The 26,146-nt window shown below is 41.0% G+C and overlaps 1 protein-coding gene across 1 annotated transcript in view; it reads right to left on the bottom strand.

Annotated features, from left to right (window-relative positions):
• PSMB7 (proteasome 20S subunit beta 7) overlaps positions 1-24,576 on the bottom strand; it is a 56,713-nt gene extending 32,137 nt beyond the window's left edge. The window contains exons 1-5 of the mRNA XM_061200975.1: positions 24,500-24,576; positions 23,973-24,066; positions 23,101-23,198; positions 21,532-21,672; positions 15,472-15,587 (exon numbers count right to left, since the gene is read on the bottom strand). Of these exons, the coding sequence (XP_061056958.1) occupies positions 15,472-15,587; positions 21,532-21,672; positions 23,101-23,198; positions 23,973-24,066; positions 24,500-24,561 (511 nt within the window). The 5' untranslated portion in view covers positions 24,562-24,576. The remainder of the gene's footprint in view (positions 1-15,471; positions 15,588-21,531; positions 21,673-23,100; positions 23,199-23,972; positions 24,067-24,499) is intronic.
• Between the last annotated feature and the right edge of the window lie 1,570 nt (positions 24,577-26,146).

Below are 26,146 nucleotides of genomic sequence, written 5' to 3'. Positions count from 1 at the left end.
AGCTCTAAGAGCAAGGGGTATGAGACCTGCCCTCAATTTCTCTTAGAGTAGAGAGGAGGAAGCCAAGAGGGAAGAACAAGAGCGTTGTTTGAGCACCCACCGTGGGCCACACATCATATGTTGTCATTTGGTCATCCTCACAGCAACCCAGTGAAGTGATAAAGCTTCTTGTCTAGGAGTACAGGACTAACATGCACAGGGCAGGATTCCTGTCTCAGGTGTGACCCTATGTCACTCTCTCAAACAGAAAGTTCTACAGGCCACAATATAGTTCAGAGCAGACATGCATGACCTTCCATGACCAGGTCTCTGGCTCGCTCAGCCCCTCCTCCTCCCCAGTGTACACACACACTTGACACTCTACCAACACTAAACTGACAATAATTTCCTAAATGCCCAGACCATTTCTAGCCTATCCCACCTTGGCACGTGCTATTCCCTCTGCCCCCTTGACAGTCCACAGAACTCCGAGGCACCCATCCCACCCCAATTGCGAGATGACTTCCTCCTAGAAGCCTTCCTTGACCACCACACCCCCATGAGAGTTTATCACTCTCATCTCTGCCAACTGTCCATATCTTCACAGCTGCATCTGCCATACCTAGCAGTCTCTGGCACACAGTGAGCACTAAATAGAATTTGCTACATTAGGCTGGGCTGATTTCAGTACAACTGTTCAAATGGAGGAGCTGAGGAAACGGAGCTGGCCCTGAAGGAGTGACGACAGCAATAAATGCCTTGTAAAGTGTAAAAGAACATTTATTACCTAATTTATCACACCGGGATGAATATAAGACAAACTCAAATGTAAAGCAAGTCAATTTTCAAAAGAAAAGAAGGCTTTAAACCCACAAAACCATGTCCTATTATACGTCCTAGTCTGGTCTGAACTCTATGATATCACAGGAATGAAACACCCTCCTTGGATTTCTGCATTTTTCTACCAAAGCTCTGTCTCATCAGTAGTTTCCAGGTAGCTGCTCCTTAGCAACCTCCACCACGTCTGCTTTTTTCAGCCCACCCACAGTTACTGGAAGCCAGCGTTGCTTCCAGAACAAAGCTCTTTAAAACAGAAATACGAGGTACAATTCAGTGACCAGCATTTAAAGAGAGGGTGTGCACGACACTGTGACGGCTACCTAGTTACCCACTGACTTACCTCTGCATCCACTGTCCTTCCCCAAGCTCGCCCACGCCATCCACACACACCCAACTGCTCAACAACCAACTCCCAAACCACCCAGCACGCAGGCTGTGGGGAGAGACAGGGACAGGGGGAAGGGTACACAACTCAGCCCTCTTTCATCCACGGGGGACAGAAACTGCTCTGCACCCCCTGATCCACTGCAGCCACCTGGGTAGGCACCGCCTTACCCTGGCTGTCCAGGTTTGATGCTTATTAGAAGAATTCAACAGACGCCCCTGTGAGTCCCAGAAAGGACGGTCTTGCTCCCCATCTCTGACTGCCAGGGCCTGACTCACCCACAGACCTTCAAGATGACTCCACGGGGCACCCACATTGCAGACCTCCAGGAGAAGAGGGCTCAGGCATAAACGCCACAAGGGTCACATCGCCAGCCACGCTTTTGAAATGAAGTATCTGTCTTATTAATAACAGGCGACTGGCTTAAAAAAAAAAAAAAAAGACTAACACCTGTAAACCATGTAAAATATAAGCCCTGAAACTCAGAGAAATATGTGCAACACACAGGGCATTAATAAGTAAAAAGAGCTCACAGATAAATAACATCAATACACCAACAGAGAAAAGGACACAGCAGTTTACAGAAGAGAGAAAAAGCAGAGGCCTATACACATTTAGAGACACTGTCCAAGTTCACTAGTAATCAGAGAAATACAAATTGAAACTAAATAGCCATTTTTTGGCTTTTAGATTAGCAAAAATTAAAAAGAATAATACCCAGGGCTGACAAAGATGTAGTAAAAAGGGCAATCTAACATTCTTGTAGAAGCACAAATGGATAGAACTTTTCTAACACACAATTTAGAAACATCAATCAGAAAGCATAAAGCTATACATACCCACCAAACCCGCAATTCTGCTAGAGACATATTCTAAAGAAATAAATGGATAAGTACCCAAATGACATTATGATCGCCGTTTAGATTAGAAAAAAGCAAAAATAACAACAGCAACAGTAACAAAAACTGGAGATAAATGTAAAGGTCCAACACCAACAATCAGGAGATAGGGAAAATAAACAAATACTATATACATGGTGATTAAACATAATATTTTTTGGCAATGTCCATGATACAATATTTACTGAGGGGAAAAACATGTTCCCAAGCAAAATTAACAGATATGTTTATATAATACATATTATACACATCTGGAAGAAAATTTTTTTAAATTATGCTTATTTCTGGGTGGTGCTATATTCTTTTGTTTACTTGTGTTTTATTTTTTTTCAAAGACAATGCATTACTTACAATTATTTAAGATAGACACTTGGAGAATATAAGAATTCAACTTTGTTAAGGGATTAAAAAAAAAAAAAAAACCCAAAAGACCAAGACCTTGCCAGCTGTCACAGTCTTGCTGTGTAACAGCAGCAGCAGGCAGCTTAGTCCTGAAATCTGTACACAGGGGCCTGAAGGTCAACCCACGCATGCGTCAACAGTCCCAAGGAACAACAGCAGTCAATCATCACAAATAAATACACCACGTCTCTCTACCACAGTCCTTAGGAGGGCTTCCTTAGGACAGGCACCAAAATTTTTAAAAAAGAGATAAAATCATCTTAACAATGAAGTCCTTTGAGCATATCAGCACCAAGCCAGATCTCACTTCTCCAGAAGTATACTATGTGGCAAACAAATTACTAAACAGACCACAACAGACACAGTCCACGTGGTGTTTTATGAAATTTCAAAGCACAGTCACGTGAGTTTTGTCTGCTCCTCAGACATGGCAGGTAAGTGCAGTCCCATTTCACAGAAGGGAAGACTGAATCTTGGCGATAAGGAACTCGCCCAGATCACACAGCTAGTGATTAGCAAATCTGGGAATGTGAGCCCCGATCGTCCTAAATTTAAAGTGTCCAACACTGCTTCTGTTCCATGTGCTGCCTCTTAAATTACAAAGCCAAATGCTTGAAATTAAGATTAGCAAGTAAGCATGGAAGCAGCTCTATTTTCTTAACTCTCCACCCCCAAAAGCATGCTTTCTAACTTACTTTTTGCTCAGATTACAGCAGAATGATTTCCACACATCTGGATACAGTTAATTTGTGTTGTTTTGCTTGGAAATTCAAATAAGACTGGGATTTCAGTTAAATGTTTTAAATGATTAAACAGATGCCATTCACTATTTAGCAATGCCACTCAAGTATCTAAGCATTTATTTCTAAATAGCCCCATTCAAAAAACAAATAAAATAAAACAGTGAAATTAGTCTCCATTTTCTAAACCCTCTGAGAGTGTTTCTGATTTTAGTTTATCAGCATTAGTATTAGTAGTTCAATTTGAATCCTAACTTTTTCTGAGAGAACAATCCAACTCAGGACAAAATTTGAAATGTATCAAGAAAATTTTACTAAGATACTGTTTTTACTTGCTCTATATATTTAAAAAAATACCTCCATTAATATGGCTAAAGGATAGTGGGATTTTTTTTTAAAACATGAAACGTGTTATTTTTATACATGTCAGGGTTCACTCAAGTATGAAATCAAACTTGGCAATTCTAGAACTTATTTTATCAGACATGCTGAAGAAACTATAAAAGACAAATAATTTTCTAAAACCTGCTGCTCTAAGTCAAGCTCTACAAAGGATCTGAAAGCCAGCAGGTAGAAATCTGCTTTTTCTAATAAGGTCTAAGCTCACAAATTCTCACACTGGGGAAGGGAAAATATTTACCCTTAGGACCTTATCGGTCCCAGACCCTACCTCATGTGGTGCAGGTATTTCCTCATTTTACAGACACGGAAACTGAGGCTCAGCTGATTTAAAGGCAATAAGGGGAGCCAAGATTCAAATGTAGATCTTGTGGCTCTTTAGCCCATGCACCTTTCAGAAGGGCAACTCTCCACTCATTCTTTCGAACCAACCATCCCAGGTGCCCACTGGGCAGCAGGCTCTGGAACACAGATGCAAAGATGTGGCACAGCTCTGAGCTTCCTGCCTGTTTTCCCACAGCACACCACTGAGGCCCTCCCGGCCCTGCACGACTGCCAAGCTGCTCCAGGCGGCACCACCACAGCAAGCACAAGGTAAATGGTGCCCCAGAAACTACAGGACAGCAGCCCTACTGCCCTGGCTGCCTCCCCGCACAAAGGGGAAGATGATAGAATACGTCTTCCTCATAGGTCGGCTGAGACCTGAATGAGATGGCGCATGTAAAACAGAATGCCTGGCACATAGTAAAAGCTCAGTAAAAGTTAGCTGTTACAAATACTCTAACACAAGGTCCCCATCCTCCAGGGGCTCTTTTATACAATCATTCTCGACAACTCTCAAGGTCGGCAACTTTAACAGAAATGGAGGTCTTTAAAATTTCTTCTCTCAAAGTCGTGAAGTTCTGAGAGGCAGCAGGAAATGGATTTCTAACTGCTTTTCCCCCAAATCAATTCAACCAGATCTTTTCAGGAAAAGAGCTGCTCCTTCTGCTAAGAAGTGGTCCATTTTAAGCACCCAAGGACCTGTTTGCCACCGTGGCCTGCCAAGGTGTAAGACGTATGCAGCGATAAAAGAGTAACACAGAGAACTTCTCATCCATCAGTGTCAGCTCTCCCTGACAGAGTGCTTCCTCACACTTGCTCATTGTTAGTCAACTGGCCACTCATCCTGGACAAAATCTGGTGCTCTCCACAGACCCATGGATGGGGATCATTTTTCACTCTGTTTCTGTCTACAAGGTCTGGTCTCCTGGTGTTGGTGTCTGCTCTGGAGGCCAACACTGCCAATGTGTGAAGAGCTGATTCATGAAAATAAAACAATGTTGGTGCCGGGGGACCACATTCAGCCACTAGAGAGCAGTGAAACTCCTCTCAGAGCTTGGGAGAACTCAGACACTGACTTGAAACGGTTTAAATGCATGCATACATTTCATTATAAGTCTTGGCCAAAAGCTTCGAGGAGAGGCAGGCCAAGCAATCAGACAATCTTGCATAGGTTGCTGAAATCCAGATTTGTCCTTTGTCAGCATAAGCAGTTTAATATTTGATGTTTTCACTCCTGAGTAAGCACTGAGTATTACATTTAAACCCCCCGTGAGGGGAAAGAATGCTTCCTTTTCATCAGCAAATGTACCTCAATGTCGTTTTATCCCCAATGAAAAAAATATATATATATATATTCCATTTAATATGCTAAGAAATAGATTTTAAAGCATCCAACATTTCATTCAGAAACTAATTTCTCAAAAAATGCAGTTCCTTTTCTAAATGTAATGTAGTCAAAAAGGAGTTAAATTTTACTCTAAGTAAATAATGTAAAACACCACTTGAAGGGAACAGGGGTTTTTCTTATAATTGCAACTGCAACGTCTCATTGACCTGACAGGTTATAAACACTTATTCTTAAGAAAAGACTAACATTTGGGGCATTCAGGCCTAAAAAGTGAAAGGCTGTTGTTTTATTAATGTATTTTAATGAAATGCCACAAGGTATGAGGACAGAAAACTGTTCTTCAAACAGAGGAGTCACCTAACCCTGTGTGTAAAGGATAAGATGGAGGATGAAAATTACCTCTCCTAATCATCAGGCTCCCACAATCATCAGGCCCCACCAGGAAACAAGCTCTCACTCAGCACTGCGGAGCGCAGGGCACACACTTCTCTCTCCCGCTGCAGGAGCTCGAGGCAGTTAGAGCTGACAGGTCTTTCAAAGGCACCCTTTACTCTGGCCCGCATTTCAAAATAGCTTCCCAAACTGCAAGTTAATAATCCCTTTGCAGGCCTTTTCCAAGTTTTCCCGTCCCTTAGAACCCTCTAGGACAAAGGAGCACAGAGTTTAATAATTTATAAAAACACACTTAGTCTTAATTGTAAGTAAAGGTTTATCTTGTCCATAGAGCCTTGTGCAAACAATAATAAATCCTATTTACTGGAAAAATGTGCAAAACACTGTTACATATATTTTTTCACTTTATTCATCTGTGGACTAGATGGTATTATCTCCACTTTATAGATGCAAAAAAACAAAACAAACAAACAAAAAAAAAAACTAAGATCAGAGAGGTAAAGGAACCTAACCAAAAACACACAGCTAGTAATGGCAGATCTGGTTGCCAACAAATCCCTAGTTATGTGACCTCCACATGAAAAGTCTTCTGATGTATAAAATGACTTTCCACTTGGTCTGTCCAACAAGAAAGTAAAAGATCACCAAGCACTAGGTTACGAGAATGTAAAGGCACTTTTTGTAGTAGGGCCAATTCTGAAACAAGAGCAGGTAAAGATGAACTAATTAACCCCACTCTCTCTGAAATGGGGTTTAAAAATCAAAGGACTTAAAACTGTGCGCACTGCATTTAAGTTCTGAAATGTACTCCTAGCAAGGGCTTTTATTTGGTTGTAGACTAAGGACTGAACTCAAATCAGAAAAGACTTCGTGGTGAAATGTCAGAGCAGAAAAAACAGGAGGAAGAGCACCCTAACATTAATTCAATACCTCACTATTTTACCTACAAGAGACATTTAATATTTTCTACACAGAATCAAGAACAAAGTCTACTCTAATTAGAACATAAAGAACCCTGAAACAACATGATGAATTGCAGAAGTAAATATTTTCTCATCTCCTAACATAATGGCACCATCTATTGGCTTAGTACCACCATTGCAACAACCAGGAATCAAGATGCATAACCCAACTTTCAGGGGCTTTTGGTTCCCAGCTGCTTAATTCCTGGTATTCCACAGTGGTACAAATTTTCAGATATAAAATCCATGCATCACACATTTTAAATCTTCTGAAATTCATCTTATATATATTAATAAAACAGGAAAAACGGCCAGAAAAATCTCAGTACACAGAACTGCACACAGAGAACGTGTTAGCACTAAAATTATCAAAACACCATGCATCAAACATCAATGATGTTCTATACACAAAGATTTTTACATGTGGTTATCTCACTTAATCCTCACACATTACCCATGGAACAGATCCTCTAACCCCCATTTTCCTGAAGGAGAAACCAACACTCACAGTCAAACAACTAATAAATGTTGGACTTAGATCTGAACCCAGTATGACTACAAAGACCAGCTCTTTTCACTATCCCCCCCTACCTCAGAAAATTAAAAACGACTCCAGAGCAACATATGCAGGGGAAAATCACACAGTGCTTTACAGAGCGTGTTCACACACGTGACATGGCAGCATCCCAATAACCCAGTGACCTTCAAGTCAAAAAAAATCAGCTTCTTTTTAGAAATGAGGGGTTTGAGGTTCAGAGAGGTTAGGTGATGACTAGCTCTGGTCAATCAGGGCTGTGGCTGAAGCCAGGGCTTCCATCTCTTTCTCTAGGATTCTAGGTAATACCTCAGCTGGTTACAGAAAAGCCGGCTCTGGATGGTCACTGGCTGTACAGACAAAGCTCCCACCAGGATGGGGTTCCCGCCACTGCATAGTCCTTGACCCACAGAGAGCAGGGGACAAGACTCACTCCAGTCCTGATGGAGACCCATGCTTACAGAACGCCTGCACAGTCACCCGGCCCACACTAGTCAGGAAAAAGAATTTCCAGCTCAGGAAAAAGAATTTCCAGCAACACTAGAGCTACAAGGTCATGTGCCCTCTGAGAAGGCTTTTACGTGGGCCTATGAACTAAATACAGTGCTGCTGAGTTCACATCTGATTTCAGCATTGAAAATGAATGTGGAAGAAATATTTGCCATCTTATAGTGCACTGATTTGATACAGCGCAGGACAATTTTTCAAATCGAGTCATGTGGAGATAACAAAATGTCTGCACAAAGGTTGCACTTTAGTGTAAAAATATGGAGAAATGGCAGGTCTGAATTCCCTACTGATGTTCCTAAGTTCCAACTTAATTCTAAGACTCTTCTTTGCCCACAAGGTGAGACATCTGGTATGTTTACTACTCTGTCCCGAATCTTTTTAATTGCTAGGGGGCTCTGTAAACTGGGACTTAAGAGGTACATTCCAGTAATTAGGAAATTGTATAACCAGTTTATCTGGAGATAGAATTTTACCTGGACGGCCCTGGCAGTGACCCAAAGTCTTCCCTAATGGTGCATATCAATGTTTATTCCTTAAGTTAGTATTCCTAAATTGTCCAAGGGCCTCATTTCCAGGAATGTCGTGCTTTAAATTTCATTCATATTAATTCTCTATGTGAATAAGTGGGCAAAATAAAAATTTTATATATGTTGCCAACGTAGCTACAAGGAACACTGCCAAACTAACAGCAAAAGATGGTCCCCAAGCTTCTCCCGACAGTACTTCAGTTTGCTTAATAAAGAAAAGCTGGCAAGTTAAAAGAATAAGCTAATTAATCTGAGAATTAAAAGAACCCGTATTTTGTCTATAAAAAAAAACCATAACCCTCTTCCCTTTCTTAATAAAGAAAAGTCAAAAATCTTGCCTGGTTTTTCACAATCACACTAATCAATCACCTACAGTCTCTTACAAATTATTTTCTTAAAAAATAAATAATTAAATGAAACCTAAGGGGTCCTTTCTTCTTTTCTGAGAATGGACCAAAACACATTTGGTCTGGACCACATGCCACACACTACTCACAGCAATAACAAAGCCAAGGGGGAAAAGTCACAGAGACCAGGGTTCTCATGCCAGATCATGCACCTCCAGGCTGTGTGACCCCGGCATACCTCTCTGAGCCTCAATTTCCTCGCCCTCAAGACAGGGGTGATAGTACCCACCTCACAGCGGTGCAAAGACTAAATCAGTCAAGTGTCTCACAACAGTTGCTGGCGCTGCAGCTGGCAAGCTGCTGGACGAACGCTGCTATCATTATGGCCAACACCCCGTTCACAAAAAAGGTTTTAGGACAGAAGCTGTCCGAGGGCCACACCACGAGGAGTTTGATACACTCTTCTCTTAAGCAAACCCTCTGGAAGGCAAGCCCTCAGCGAGGAGGCTCCTGGACCCTGTGCTCAAGGAGCTGTGCCAGCATGTTAGAGATGCGCAAGACAAGACAGGTGTCTTCTATTCGATGTAAATTAAGAGTAGCCTTCAGGCACCTGGCTAGTCGCCAATACAGGCCCATGGGTAGACAAAATGTAGACACCCTTGTCTTACAGGTAATTTGTAGCTTCCAGCTCTTACTGTCAAATCACTCAGGAAAAAGAAAAGATTCATTACAAAGTTGTATTTTTATTTCTCATAATAAAAAACTCCTACTTTCACTAAAACATGAGAATTTACATGAAATATTCATTTTCTCACTTACACCACACTTACGGAAAGCCTCAATCCCACAGGGAATGTTAACGTTCTGTGGGCACATTTCAGTTAGGAGGGCCTTCTATTTTATCTGTAGTTGGAGGTTTGGTTTGTAGCTCACCCAAAATAAGTCACATGAATTAAAACAAAACCACCAAATTTTGGCACTTCTGGGGTTCTCTCTCAACATCCATCTCCCCATCCCCTCAAAAAAAAAAAAAAAAGGGGGGAAGAAAGAAAAACCACCACCACCTCCACGGAAGCCAGAACTCCTTCATCAGGAGGAAAGGCAGCGCAGCACACCTCGCACAGCAGGGAAAGACGCATCAAGCCCTGCTCAAAAGTGAACAATGGCCAAAAGAAACTGAAAGAATGGCAAAGACAAAACCAGGACAGCACAAAAACTGTATTTTATTTCACATTCTCCGATAAAAGGCACCCCTTCACAACGGACTTGGATCAGAAAGAAACGAAATATAAAATTCATGTTGTCTTCAGGTGGTAGAATAGTGTATAATTTTTTAAAATTTCCTTTGATACTATAAAGCTGTTTCAGTAAATACTGTTTTTAATACGCAGGAAAGAAAATCCACACAAAGAGCAGTCGAAAATATGCCAAACAAATAAATGTCCCTTGGGAATTTGTATAAATATTTTTAGTATTCAGGAGCAAGACTTAATAGCTTAATGAAGTAACATCTGTAAGATGATAAAATCAAAGCAGCTGTGATGAGCTCGGGCTTGCTTGAGCTGAAAGACAAATCCCAGCTTTGCTGCTTACAGGCAGGGCAGCAATGGGCAGGTTAGTAAATCTAAGTTTCAGGTTTCTCATCAATAAGAAGGTAATGATAGCATCCCTTGCACAGAATTTTAACTGAAAATAATGTGATGGCACCAGCAGACACTGGCACAGAGACACTTCCAAATATGCTTTAAATTTAAAATAATACTAAGCTTTTTTTAAAAAAAAAAAAGACCTATCACATATGCAGTGCTTTGTGCTGTTCTCTTACGGCTCAACTGGAGCCACACAAATGGAACACAATCTAAACCAACTCTACTCCAGGGGTACTGTAAACTGTTCACAAACAATAAACAGCAGTTAAGGTTTCTAACACTAGGTTTCACACATGCTTTGGCACAAGCAAGTTAGAGAATCAGAAAATTAATTCACCATCAAATATTCACTGAGTCACACTGGACTCTGTGAGACTCTGGGAGTGAGACAGATTCTACTGACAGAGATCTCAGATTCTTGCAGGGGCAGGAAGGACAAGAGCTAGGGAAAGTAGAGTCTGGACACGGTTGAAATCCTGGAATCAAGCTGCACACCAAATTACTGGAGAGGGACTTGCTAACAGCCTGGGGCAGTCACGAGGGAATGGCTTCTGGGCTAGACCTTGGATGATGAGTAGGAACACTCCGGGCAGAAAACGCATTTCTGAAAGAAGGCAGCACAGCAGCAGTGGGGTGTGAAAGGCAGTTCAGAGGAGGGCAAGGGGCCTGTTGCCACAAACACCTAAGGTACATGTGGAGGAGGAAGAAGAAAAAGGGTCTAGAGCCAGACTGGAAGGAAGATGACCCCGGTGGAGGAGTTACTGCAACACTGTACTGCAACACTGTGGTCAAGAGCCGGGAAGGAACTGGCACTGAGGAAGACAGGAGAGTATGGTCAGAGACCCGGCATGGGGCCTAATGGCTGGCTGGTTTCTGAGTGCTCTCTGTGACGACCGTGGCCATCCCTGTGCCACTGGACCCATGCACACATTCAACATTTCTGGCCAGATGTAATCTCCCTCTCTGCCTCTAGACTTCCCACATGCCAATCCTCCTTCTGACAGCTGTCAGGCTGCTCTAACAAGCGAATCTTATCCTATCATCCCCTGGCTTGAAAAGAGTAGACGGGAACCTCCAGGACAAAATCAAACAACTCAGCCTGTACCGTCGGGACTCTCTCCGGCCTAGCTTTCCAGCCTTGCCTCTGCCCCACCCTCCTGAACGTCTGTACATCTTCTGCTGTGCCCCCAACATGGAACACTCCCCCCACCCACTGCACTTGCTTCACCCATCCAGCAAACTCTGGCCTTTCAGTTCTTTGACCATACTGGTCCCTTGTGCACTGCAGGGCCTGAAAAGTCTTTCCTTTGGGGGTAGGGAGTAGGGTGGCAAATTCCTGGCTAATTCCTACTTATCATTCAGGTCTCAGCTTAAGTGTTAACTTTTCCCCATCTTTCACCTACCAGACTGGCAAGAATATCCAAAGTAGGCGAGTTTATAAGAGAAAGGCATTCTCATATTCTCTTGGTGGAATACAAACTAGTACAATCTTTTTGGAGGGCAATTTGGCAATAGCTCTCAAAAGGTAAAATGCACTGTATGACCAGCCATCTGGCACTTTTTGGGGCTGCCCAGTAGCTATACTTCCTTTCTATGTCTGGGGAACGCCCCCCACCTTATAAACGGATGACTGAGCCTCACCAATCATCACCAACCAAGCACCCACTCTCCCCTATAAGGAACTCTCGGACAGTGACCACCCTTCCCTATAAGGAACTCTCGGACAGTGAATGAGATGGCAGGAAGCCTCAGTGCCAGATGAGGCAGCCAGAGCAGCAGAGTGAGCAGCGAGCCAGGGCCTGCACCAGCTGGGCCAGCAGTGTGGTCTGCAGCATTCTGCCTTCGCCTGCAATGGCCCATTCTGCAGCATTATTTCTGAAACTGTTCTTGGCCCCAAACCCAGTTCCTGCCCTCCTATTCTGTGAGTCACCTACTATCCTTTAAAAATTAAAAATTCCTCCTTTCTTAAATCATCCAGTGATTCTAATGATTACAAGAGAATTCTGAGCAATACATGCACACACCCTAATCCAGAACTCCACTACCAGGAATTTGTCAGATGTACTTACACAAGTACACCAAGACATATACTCAGCAATAGGATAATGGGTCACTAAATCATGGTAGAGACATGTAATACAATTTTATGAAGGTGTTGTTGTAGATTTGATATAGATCTACAAGCACTGATACAAAAACTTCTTCAAAACAAGTTAATAGTAATGGAACAGTATCTACAGCATGACCTCAGCTGTGTATTTTTAATAGGGATAGACAGATAGATGACAGATGACAGAGATATATATAGGTGGATCATAAAACATTTTCTGAGAAAAAACACAATAAACCCTTAACAGTGGTTACTTTGGGGAAACATGAAAGAGACTTACTTTTCATGTAATACTTTTCCCAACTTGAATGTTTTGTCATGTTCATAAATTACTTTCATTAGAAAATGTTTTCATGTCACTTGCCCAGTAAGGACTTCCCAAACACCCATTATCCACATGCTCCTTCCTGTATTCTCTCTTATTACTGTTTTTTTCCTCCAGCGCACTTAGCACAGTGCATTCTTTTAGACTAATGTGTATTTACTTAATTCCTATCTCCCGCAAGAGGCTATAAGCTCTGAGGATAGGTGCTGTGTTGACCACTATATTCCCAGTGCCTAGCACATAGCAGATGCTAAATAAATATCTGATATATGAATGAAAGTAACTTATCCTTCTTTTAAGGTTCAGCTCAAGTGAAGTGAAGCTTTCCCTGAAATCTTCCAGTTTAGACCCTTTCTCCCTTGGGCCTCCAATGGCCTTTGTACCTACTGCCCTTGTCAGTTTATACATCTATCTCCCCCATTACACTGGGAATATGTTGAGGGTAAGGATCCAGACATTCAACCTCTCTCTGTGGAGCCTGCTACAGTGCTTTTACACAGAAGGCACTCAAGAAATAGTTGATAAATGAACAGATGAACAAACAAACTAAACCTCAAAGTAACAACTTACTTGTGTATCTAAAATCAGGTGTTACTGATGTCTTGCTCTTCTTAATCTTCTTAATCTCTTATGAAAGCAAAACCAGACTGTGGAGAGTGATGATTTCTGAGCAGAAGTATGCCATAAAATCAAAGCTGTGGAGCCATCACCCTGGACTCACATTGGACTTGGAGGGAAGCAAGATCACTGTCAGCCAGGACAGAGCACAAAGTGGAGTTGCAGGAATGAAATGAGCAGACACAAATCTGCTTCACTCACTTTCAACAACTTTTCCTAAATTCAGGATTATGCTCATAAGACAAATTACTACAGTTCAAAAGCAACAGAAACCAATTCAATTTTTCCATCTTAAAAATGAAAAGGCTTTGTATCAATATTAAATTTCCTGATTTTGATGATTTTATCAAGGTGATGTAAGAGAACATCCTAAAGGATTTTGAGATAGAGGGTTATGGTGTCCGCTGTTTCCTCTCGAATGGCTCTATACACCAAAAAATAACAATAATGTATGAGAGAGTGAGCAAAAATGTGGTAAAATGTTAACAACTGACAAACACGAGTAAAGGGTATATATGACTATTCATTGTACATTTTTGTTACTTTCCTGCAAGTGTGAAATTTTTTTTAAAATAAAAAAATGAAGAAATGAAACTACTTAATAGAAAAGGCTATTCCACCTTTACTGCCATTTAAAGGCATCAAACGGGGGGAAATAAAAACAGTACTTTGATGGAAATAACAAATAAAATGGAACAAAGCAATTCAGAGCAATTCTAAAATTACTGTTAAGTATCTTCATTTTAAAATAATTATTCCATATGGTATCTGGGGACAAATCATTCTTCTCACAAACATGGAACATCTGCTGCATACAAATCTTATAAGAGGCTTGTGTATTACATGGAATGGAATAGCAAAGTCTCAAGCTAGCAATTTCCAAACTATTCAAGGCAGCCATTATTCCTGGCTCTGCAGAGCCAAGATACCAAGACAGAAAATGCAAAAGGTAAACAACAGCTGGAAAAGCGCCAGCTACAAATGACCTGTTCAAGTTACTGGACATATGCAATTTCTTTCTTTTTTTTTTTTTAAAGATTTATTTTTGATATGGACCATTTTTAAAGTCTTTATTCAATCTGTTACAATATTGTTTCTGTTTTATGTTTTGGTTTTTTGGCTGTGAGGCATGTGGGATCTTAGCTCCCTGACCAGGACCCGCACCCCCTGCATTGGAAGGTGAAGTCTTAACCACTGGACTGCCAGGGAAGTCCCTGGACATACACAATTTCACTCAAAAATTTAGCATGAAAGTTAAATTCGAAAATCCCAACTCTTCTAAGTATAATTTTATCACTTTTTTTAGTCATTTTAAAAAAAGTACTCTTATCCAGCATTTAGAGCTAAAATACAAATGTACAAGGCTGATCTAAAAAGTGTAGCTACTATTTATAGGCCAGGCACTGGACCAGATGCTTTATACACATTATTTCTAATCATTATAAATAACCTGCTATGCATGGTAGGTATTACTGATACCATTTCACAAGTATGGAAATCAAGGTTCAGAGAGGAATTATATGCCCAGAATCCCTCAGAGATTAAGTGGCAAAGAGGAACTCTGGTCACTCTAGCTTAAAAAAAAAAATCTCTGCATGTACCAGGCCTATTCCCCCAGTGAGGCCTCCACTCTAGCCTTCCCTCTGCCCGGGAGGCCCTTCCAGTCAGACCTCACCTTCTTCATGAACCTACTTTAACCTTCTCAAGTCCCCTTGCACTGCATTAACATTTTTTAACTTTTTGTTTTGAGATAATTGTAAATTCACATGCAGATGTTAGAAATAATACATCACATTTTTGTACACTCTTGACTCAGTTTCCCCCAAAGGTAATATCTTACATAACTGAAGTATAATATCACCTGCATTGTTTTTTTCTCCTACTATTTATCACTTTATAACATATTATAAATATATTTATAATTGCTGCTGTTATTGTCTGTCCACTCTCACTAAAATATAAACTCCCTGCAGGCAAGAATCTTTATCTAAATTTTGTTCACTGCTATATCCCAAGCACATAAAACAGGGCCTAATCCCTAGGAGGAACTCAATAATACTTGTAGAAGGAATCAAAGCACTGTACTGCACTGCCTCCTCTATCAGGAAATAAACCGACTTTAAGAGACCACCTTAGTAAATAAGAGGATTCTGAAACATCAGGGAAACATTACACTCACCCATGGTGACATAAGGCAACTTATCAGTTGATCCATGAGGATAGATGCTGTAGAGGTGAGGTCCAGTAACATCTACTCCCCCCAAAACTAGGGCTGCACCAATGTAACCTTGATACCTGGTGATCAGAGTATGCATAAGAAAAAACAAAAATGAGTCTACATTGCATCACTATAACTTAACCGAAAGTTGTATTTGAAGTCAGACAATAAAAAGCTTTTCTTACACTACTACTGCTTCATTAAATAATTACTGTTTTGAAGGGAAAAAAATAGGGAATGGAGCGAACATACTTGAACATCTACTATCAGCCAATAAAAACTGTAAATTGTGTGAGGCACTCCATGTACCTTACATAATCTTAGTCTCACAACCCCCTTCAAAAGAAGACACTATAATTCTCATTGTAGAGAACAGAAAACCAACCCAAAGACATTTTTAAGCCTCAGAGCCAAGCTTGGCTTACTCCCAAGATCAGCACCCCTCCCATCATACCTCTCTGTGTTTAGCAGAAAAGCTCCCTTCCAAGTCAACAGTGAGTTGTTGCTAAACTAAAGCTGTTCAAATTATCAACCTCACCATAGCCTCCTAGGAAAATAGCTAATGTCAAAACACCTTTCCCTTGAATAAATCCACAAAATTATGACAGATATGAGCTCATACTGAGTAAAAGGAAGAAGTATTTCATCATGCAGGGAAGTGAATGAAGTAACTACATGACAGCCTATAAAACCCATTGCTCCTGCCCACAGTTTAAAGCTGTATCTCTCAGGAACATGGGAGAGAATACATTTTCCACCTCACCCCCACCTCTGTTTAATTCTGCACGTATTTGTTCTTTTGGACCCTCTACTTAGTTGGTTTTCCGCTTCTATAGATTGCTTTCCTTGTATCTGGTTCAATTTTTTACCATTAGAACTGCTATGCTAGATAAACATGCTGGATTTAAAGTTCTCCACTGTGAGCCTTTAGCTCTCTGGGAAGAAAAATGAAACCAACACATGCTGAATTTGCCTAATGATACAATCATTAAAACTGATAAAAATAACACAAGAACCAATCAAAGTTATAATTTTAGATTGTCTGAGACGTAGCTACCCATCAGAAAGCGCTCTAGGTCGAGTCCAATATTTCCCGTGTCCCTTGATTACCAATTTATTATTTCAAATCTTCCGTTTATAAGTGAAAAAATAAAGAGCAGGAAAGGATTTTAAAAGCAGCCTCAAGAGGGAACAGAGGCCCAGACAAGGGAAGAAACTGGTCCTAAGCCACATGAGCTAGCAGAAGGGTCAAGACTAGATCCCAGCACTCTGGGATGAGAAGCCAGAATCACCAGATCCACCACTCCCACCCCAGCCCAGTGCTTGATCCACTATATCAACTGCCTGCCAAACACGCTGTTTAGTTAAAGTCAATTAATAACCAGCTAGCTCCCTTCCAAGCTAAAACATAATCTGTCTGATGCCTTTAGAAGAGTCTAAGATATTTTGGCAAGTCAATGAAATCCTTAAAAATGGATCCAGAAATTCTGTCTCCAGGAATCTAATTCTATTGATATAAAAGGACAAATATGCAGAAATGAATGCATAAGAATGTTTTTTGCGGTAACTGTTCATGATGCTAAAAAAGGGGAAACAGAATTAGCTAAACTAATACAGCTATACAACGGAACACTACACAATCGTTAAAAACCATGCTGCATTTTTCATGCACTACTGATGGTAATCTTTCTCAAGGACAATTTTGGCAATATGTATTAAAATGTTAAATGTGCCTACCTTTGACCCAGCAATTCTACTTCTAGGAATTTATTTTAGAATACAGCTTAAAGAATTAATAACACAGGTACCTAAAGATTCTATATTCCAAAGGATCGGCAGAATACCTTACAATACCTTAAATACCTTAAAGCAAGCAATATTGTTAATCTTCAAAAATTGGTTAATAAAATAGATTACTCTGATCCAACAAAAATTAGGATACCGATCTATGGTTCTTAAACTTTTGGGGGCACAGACCCCACGGAAAAAATGATTAAAATTGTGGAACCCTCGCCCATAACAAGTGTACACACACAAATTTTTCACTATTTCAGGAGAGTTACAGGTCTCCAGAAGTCCTCCATGGGCTCAAGGTAAAATCTCTGGATGCCGAGCTCATCTACTGATAGGAACAATATTCACAATATACTGTTATGTGAACAGGGTCAGTTACAAAACAACACATATAGCAGAATTCCATTTTTGCAAATACATACATGAGTATACATGCCTAGTATAAAAGGTCTAAAAATAGATCTCAAAGATTCACAGTGTATGTGCTTAAGTGGCAGAGTGTCAGCTGAAATCTACTTTCTTTTCACATTTCTATAGTATCTGAATTTTTTACAATGATCATACATTACTTTTATAATAATTTATAAAAAGGTTTTCTTTGGGCTTCCCTGGTGGCGCAGTGGTTGAGAATCTGCCTGCCAATGCAGGGGACACGGGTTCGAGCCCTGGTCTGGGAAGATCCCACATGCCGCGGAGCAACTAGGCCCGTGAGCCACAACTACTGAGCCTGCGCGTCTGGAGGTTGTGCTCCGCAACGAGAGGCCGTGATAGTGAGAGGCCCGCGCACCGCGATGAAGAGTGGCCCCCACTTGCCGCAACTAGAGAAAGCCCTCGCACAGAAACAAAGACCCAACACGGCCATAAATAAATAAATAAATAAATAAAATAAACCCAAAGTTAAAAAAAAAAAAAAAAAGGTTTTCTTTTTGAAATACTCCAACATGGAAACTACTGAAGAGGCACTGGTAGGTGAAAAGATTAGGTTACATTATGGGACAGAAAGCACAACTATGATCCCTTTTTTTTTTTTTTTTTTAAGTTTTTAAAAATTTATTTATTTATTTATTTTTGGCTGTGTTGGGTCTTCGTTTCCGTGCGAGGGCTTTCTCTAGTTGTGGCAAGCGGGGGCCACTCTTCATCGCGGTGCGCGGGCCTCTCACTATCGCGGCCTCTCTTGTTGCGGAGCACAAGCTCCAGACGCGCAGGCTCAGTAGTTGTGGCTCACGGGCCCAGTTGCTCCGCGGCATGTGGGATCTTCCCAGACCAGGGCTCGAACCCGTGTCCCCGGCATTGGCAGGCAGATTCTCAACCACTGCGTCACCAGGGAAGCCCTATGATCCCATTTTTATAGAACAAAATATGTATTATTAAACATAGGAAAAACCTTGAAGAGTGTACCATAATCTGTTAGCACCGACTGCTTATGGGTGGTAGAAATTCAGATAATTTCTATATTTTTTTATCTAAATCTTCTAGCTTTTTTACTGTGAACATGCACTTATAATACGGAAGGAAGGGAGGAAGGGATGATCAAGTGAATGAACGAACGAATAAATAAATTTAAAAGACTAGGAGTATATACAACCAGCCAAAATGTGATTCTCGCCTATTTTTTCTTTGGGCTTTACAGTATTTTCAGAATTTTCTACAATGAATATATAGTATTTTTGTGAGGAAAAAAAAAATACAATATAATAAAATAAAATTTTAAAGCCTCTACATATTCAAATAGTTTCCAGAATACAGAATAGTATATCAAAGATTTCTGCTAGACTCAACAAGAAGGCTCCATGTGCAGAAGGAACAAGTATCACAGATATCTTCTACATATAGCCACCACAGAAGTAAAATAAAAGTACTGCTTAAGTAAGGAAAAAGACGTCCACTTCTGTTTATCAAACCCTCTTTTCTCACTTATTCACAAACAAGGAAATGGATTATTCAGGGGGAAGAAAACAGCAAGAGTACACCTTGTATTCTTTTTTCAGCCTCTGAATGAGGATCTAACTATGTATCAGGCCCTGTGCTAGGCATTGCATAAGCCTTGTTTCTTTATTCATTTCCTCCCCAAAAGTTAGAGAGACAGAACTATTATCCCCATTTTATTGAGGAAGAAACTGAGACTAAGAAGGGTGAGGTGAACAGCCCAAAGTTACACAAATGTAAGCACTGTAGACAGGATCTGAAGCAAAGTTCTAAAGTCAAATCCTATGTTTTTTTCTCTTGTACTAGTAACCCACTTTACGTAACTCAACAAAAATGTCAAAAGACATAAAGAACCATAATTATCCTGGTTTAAATTTTTGTGTTCTTCTCAAAACTTTGATAAAATTTAACTTTTACAAAGTATGTTAAACTAAAGATAATAAAACACTGAAAAAAGAGAATTTAAGTTCCTGAAACATTCTAAAGAGATTAACAGAAACATCTGCTAGATTTAGCTAAATGCTAAATGACACTGCAAGCAATCTTGAAATATTTACTGCAATTTTACAAGTTTAAAAATTGTTTTAAATGTAATGCACCACACAAACCACCAGAGGGAGCTTTACATTTAAAATCAAAATCACAAATGTCTTCAGTTATCTTGACAACAGATGTGCTTTAACAAGTTCTCACACTGCACTGGAAGAATTTATTTGATAGGCGATAATTCTTCAGGATTAGGATGATGATTACGTACATAAATAAATGGAAATCACTGACATAAAGGCTCAGTACAGCCAGAGTAGGAATTGGGTAGATATGGACTAGGCTTCCTGCCCATATGACTCATAAACCCTGGTATCCTCTGCTGTAAAATGGGAACTATTCTACCAGCCTTGCTGCATAGCTATATTAAACCTCATATCCACTTCCTGAGAGCCCAGGGGCCATACTACACTTGTAGACGAAGACCTGCAAATTCACAGGAAGGCAAGGGCCAGGCAGGAAACAGAGAAGTGAGCCACGTAAGGACTGACAGGCCAGAACACATGCTCCCACTTCCAAAGGCAACAACGGCCGCTCAGTCCCACATTACCGCCCGCTTTATGAGCTTTTATCAGAAGAAGCTGGAAATCCATATTTTAAATTCAAAGCTCCCAATTTATAATTATTTGCCACTATTTTTTTTAAAACACTATGTGACCCAAATGAAATTTCTTTACAAGCTGAATACGGCCTGTGAGCTGCCAACTTACAACCTTTGCCTTCTGTTCCTGCTCCCCTTTAACTCTCACAGGCCTGGATGCAGCTGCTACCACTTGGGACAGAGATAAAGAAAATGTCTTGTGTAGGTTGCTTAATGAATGATGAGGACCAGAATAAAGGCCTCTGAGCAACTTTTTAAAAAATTTTAAAAAGGTATCATGATACACATTCTCTAAAGAAGGAAAGAGGAGAGAATTTGTTAAAGCTAAGGTAGGTCACAAAAGGAGAAGCCAGGATTCCAACTCAAGACTAAATGTCCAGGCTATTTCCACTATACTACATTGCTTCTCTTCTCTTTATGAGCAAATGAGAAAATGGACTTAAAATTTGAAAACTGTCTAGACCTATACAAACACAAAGTGATGATGTGATCGTTAAGGACTAAAGAGAAACAAAACTACTAAGAGGAACTCTGTGGTAGTCAGCAGGGAGTGAAGGTCAGGTCAGGCAAACGATTGCATCTCTTTAAGCCTCAGTTTGTTCACTTATAAATTAGAGATGTTAATAGCCCCTATCTCAGAGTTAAAGGGATAAAGTGAGATCGTGCATAAAGCACTTAGCACAGGGCCTGGCACAAACAAATAAATGTTGGTTAATAGTAACGCTATTCTACCCACTTACAGCCAACTACAAATATCATTTTTCATTTCACTGTTATCTTGCCCCTAAAAAAGGGAGAAAAAACAATCATTTGTGTTTGTGTGTGTTCACAAGAAGAACTCAAAGGTTCCTTCCAGCTCTTTCTTACTATGAACAAAAAAGGATTTTTTATCCAGCAATAACCTAAGCCTCAGGAAATGACTCAAGTGGTCACATATGATTCATTCATGAAAAAAAAAAAACAAACCAGACCCCATAAATTCAAATACATTATCAAAAGCCGTATGAAATTAAAGTGTCTTTTTAGTAACAATTGATTTCTGGAATAAAATGTGTATTTCTTAATGCCTTTTCTTGAGCTTCCAGGCTTCCCTTGGCTGAAAATCTAAGGCATGAGAAAAAAATACTACAGAAATCCCCATCCTGGAACCTTACCTGAAAAGCATCTGCTTCAGCATCCGATTGGCCGTCACAACTCTGGGAAGGCGGCCAGTGGAAAGAGAGTGGAGCTCCAAGTTGGAAGAAATGAGCTGGGTTGTCATGTCTGTGTCCGCAGCTGTCCCAGCACCACAACAACTAAAAAATACAATTAGAAACGTAGCTGAAATTCAATTACCAAAGGGCTCAATTAGAAGTGGAGCTTCTTGGAAAACTTCCACAAAGTTCAGGGACATAGATGTTTCTGAGTACACCTGCACTGTAACTGCTCTAACCAAGCTTAAATAAACATAAAATTAAGAATGCACATCTAAGTATATGCAAATATATTTTCTATAGCCCAGTGGAATATTTCAAATCATTAGTTTCTATGTTCTGAACAGAGTGTGCATATTACTGATCCTAGAAAATATCCAAGTTGTACAAAGAGCAAGGAATATTAAAAGCCTTGCAATTTACATTTACCAAGTATTTAGTACTAGATACCAGTCATTCCAAAGTGCTGAGAATAAAGAAAATATGACATAGTAATAGCACTTGATTTCAAAGTTGAGTGGAGAAGACATATAATACAATATAGTAGCATAGGTAGAAAATGCTATAGGAAATTGGAGGAGAGAGCAGTTAACTCTGATCTTTCAGAAAAGGTTTCATTTGAGCTGGATTTGGAAGGACAGAATAAAAACACTATACAGAGAAGAAGAAAGGGCATGTCTAAGCAGAGGGGCTAGCAAAAGCAAGGGTAAAACAGCTTGGACATGTGGAGAACAGGGACATGAGGGAAATAGGGACAGCCCAGGTATAACTGGAACATAGAGTGATAGCAGCTAAATAGAATGAAAAGGTAAGCTTTCTGTGAAATTGTACAAGACCTTAAATATCATGCTAGAGTTTCGATTTTATCCTGAAAGCGTGTGGAAATGTGAAAAATCTCTTGAAGTTTTTAAACAGGAAAGGGACATAATTAGATCTGTGTTTTACAAAACCCAATATGGCAGAAGAGTGAACAATACAGATAAAGAAAAGGCCAAAGGCAGAGGGACCATTTAAATGACAACTGCAATAATCCAGCTGAAAAAAAAGAATCCGAGCTAAGGCCTTAGTAAAGGAAAGGATAAAAGGGAGTGGATTCAAAAGGCACACAGAAGGCAGAACTGGGTACCAAATGAACTGAAGACTAAAGCAAAAAGAGGACTTGAGGGACTTCCCTGGTGGTCCAGCAGTTAAGACTCTGTGCTCCCAATGCAGGGGGCCTGGGTTCAATCCCTGGTCAGGAAACTAGATCCCGCATGCCGAAACTAAGAGCCTGCATGCCGCAACTAAAAGATCCCGCACGCGTGAGGGTGCCACAACTAAGACCCAGCACAGCCAAATAAATAAATAAATAAATATTTTTAAAAATAAAAAAGAGGACTTGAGGATGGCTAGCTCAGATGGATGGAAATGCCATTTAAGGGAGACAGAAAGAAAATACAGGCTGAATAACAGGTTTTAGAGAGAAAAAGTAAATTCAATTTTACCCCTGACATGTTTAAAAATGAGTTATTCAAACTAATCAATACTTACTAAATGTTAGGAGATATGAAGTGTATTTTTGAACAGTTCTTGTCAGCAACAACCATTCCTTCAGTTGCCCTTGTATCTGCTCCAAGAACTATGCCATCCTATTTTTAAGAAATATATACTTTAAAACAACTTCACATATACAAACCACAGTTCTCTAGTTTAGGAAAAACAATGTTGACCATCCCCTGCTCCCCCAACCACCCCACCACGCGCTGAAATATTGTGCTATACTTTCGGCATTCAAGAAAAAGCTTATTAATAAACATTATTGGTTGAACCCTCAGTAGGTAGTAGGAACTATCATTCCTGTTTTCAAATGAGGCTCAGAGATTCAGTGAATTCCTTACAAATCACAGAGCCAATATTAGAAAAGTCTGGATTAAGATGCAGAAATCTTTCCATTAAAATAGCCACATCTGTCAATTTCTTTTTAAAAGATGTCACTCTTTACTTTTAACAACAATAACCAGTTATCTCTTTTGACCCTTACAACAATTTAAGTCAGGAGTTATTATGTCCACCTGATGGATTAGAAAGTGAGGCTGTGAGAAGGAAAGTGACCTGCCCAAAGTTAGAGGCAGCAAAAAAGCTAAATGGTTAAACAAATCTTGTTTTCTCCCATTACATCATCCTGCTTCCTAAAGTAGTAACTTAAGACAGAAAATTGGCTTCCTGTCGAAAACTGCAGAGCAAAGAATATAAACTGCCGATAAATGCACAAAACTGACATAGTCTCTCCTAAAGGCGCTTTTCCTGATGTAGTACTCTGTAAGATGTGCCCTTCCTCACACAGCCCAGAGAAGTAAAAGAGGCCAAGGGGCCTGGTTCCTGAAATTAGTTGACACTGCTGCTCTCAGCCTGTCCCAGCTTACCTTATAGACCACCCCTGCGATAGTCGTCCCAGTTTTCCGGGCCATTGGAAGCTTGGATCCTTTCTTTGCAAAATCGGCTTCCAAGATAGCATTTCTGAGAGCAAATGAGAGAATAAAGCGTTGAAGGGCAGGACCACATTGCGCCGCACTGGCACGAAGAGTTTCTAATAGGGAACTCGGGAGAAGGAAAAAACTACTAGCATTTGCTTTCAAGCCCATCTGTTTCACTGGCTCCTCCCAACAGCAGGAATACTGTCCCGTTTTTCTGCGAAGGGAGCGTCTGAGAGGGTCCGCACCACCACCCCGGAGATGGAGGGTGTCCCGGTGCGCTGGGGAAGTGGAAGAGCCGACCCGGCCTCAGGAGAAACACGCTCAGGCCCTAACTCCCCTGAGTCACAGGTGCCGCGGGCCGGGGGCCCCGCCCTCCACCATTCGTTCGGACTTCCCGGCTCAGACCGCAACCCAACTCCGACCCCGGCACCGCATTCCCACTCCCGCCCTGAACCCGGCCCGGGACATGGCCGCACCTGCGGCAGTTTTCGAAAGAGAAACCTCCAACCGGTCGGTCACACACTGACACAGCCGCCATCTTCCCGAGAAAGTACTTCCGGGCCGGGGGCGGGAGCAAACGAAAAGAGCCAAGCACTTCCGGCACCGCCGGCGACCTAGGGCTGAAGGGGCGGAGGAAACTCCGCGCTAGGGTGATGGATCTTAGAGTTAGGGGCTCCTAGAGGAGCCTGGAGATGTTTGGCGTATAGCGCCCCAAGTGGCGAGGAGGAGAAACTGACACCTGGAGAAGCGGGCGGGGAAAGGACTTACCCAAGGTGGGCACACCAGAGACCAGGCCTCCTGCCCACCAGACCAGAGCGGTTTCTACTGCTAATTCGACTACATGGAGCTTCAGAGACAGACACACTGAAGTTCCAGGCACAGCTCCACCACCTCCTTGCAATGAGCAAGTCCTCTCAACTGTTTGAATTTGTTTCCTCTGCTGTCAAATGGGGATAATAGCTGCCTCAAAAGGCTGCTGTGAAATGAACAAGAAGCCTGTAAAAAAAGATGTTCAACATCATTAGTCGTTAGAGACATGCAAATCAAAACCACAGTGCAATACCATTGCACACCCACTAAGATGGCTATAATCAAAAAGACAGAAAATAACAAGTGTTGGCTGGGATGTGGAGAAATTGGAACCCTCATACATGGCTGCTGGGAATATGAAATGGTGCAGCTGCTCCAGAAAATAATTTGGCAGTTCCTCCCAAAATTAAACATAGACCCAGCAATTGTCTCTTACGTATATACCGAAGAGAATTGGAAACAGTTGTTCACAAAAACTTGTACACAAATATTTATAGCAGCATTACTCATAATAGCCAAATAATGGAAACAACCCAAATGTCCATCAACTTGAGGAATGGATAAGCAAAATGTGGTACATCATGCAATAGAATACCATTCAGCCGTAAAAAGGAATGAAGCATTGACACATGCTACAACAGGGATGAACTTAGAACACTGTGCTAAGTGAAAGAAGCCAGGCACAAAAAGCCACAAATAGTATGGTTCCATTTCTATGAAATGTCCTTACTAAACCAATCCATACAGCCAGAAAGTAGATTAGTGGTTATTGGGAGATTGGAGGGGGAGGAGAGAATGGGGAGTGACTAATGGATACAGAGTCTCTTTTTGGGATGATGAAAATGTTCTGAAATTAGGTAGTTGTAATGGTCACACAACATTGTGAATATACTAAAAGCCACTGTCCTGCACATTTTTAAATGGTGAAATTTTTGTTGTGTTAATTTCAGCTTTTAAAAAGCTGCTGTGAAAATTGAAAATTGTATGTGGAGGACTTCCCTGGTGGCGCAGTGGTTAAGAATCCGCCTGCCAGTGCATGGGACACGGGTTCGATCCCTGGTCCAGGAAGATCCCACATGCCACAGAGCAACTAAGCCCATGCGCCACAACTACTGAAGCCTGCGCGCCTAGAGCCCGTGCTCCGCAACAAGAGAAATCACCACAATGAGAAGCCCGCGCAACGCAACGAAGAGTAGCCCCTGCTCACCACAACTAGAGAAAGCCCGCGCACAGCAGCGAAGACCCAACACAGCCAAAAATAAATAAATTAATTAAATTAAAAAAGAAAAAAAAGAAAATTGTATGTGGAGAGC

Source organism: Eubalaena glacialis, chromosome 9 (assembly GCF_028564815.1).
Source record: "Eubalaena glacialis isolate mEubGla1 chromosome 9, mEubGla1.1.hap2.+ XY, whole genome shotgun sequence".
NCBI classification, from domain to species: domain Eukaryota; kingdom Metazoa; phylum Chordata; class Mammalia; order Artiodactyla; family Balaenidae; genus Eubalaena; species Eubalaena glacialis.
Note: the sequence above shows the minus strand (reverse complement) of the source record. Positions and strands in the feature narration are given on the sequence as shown.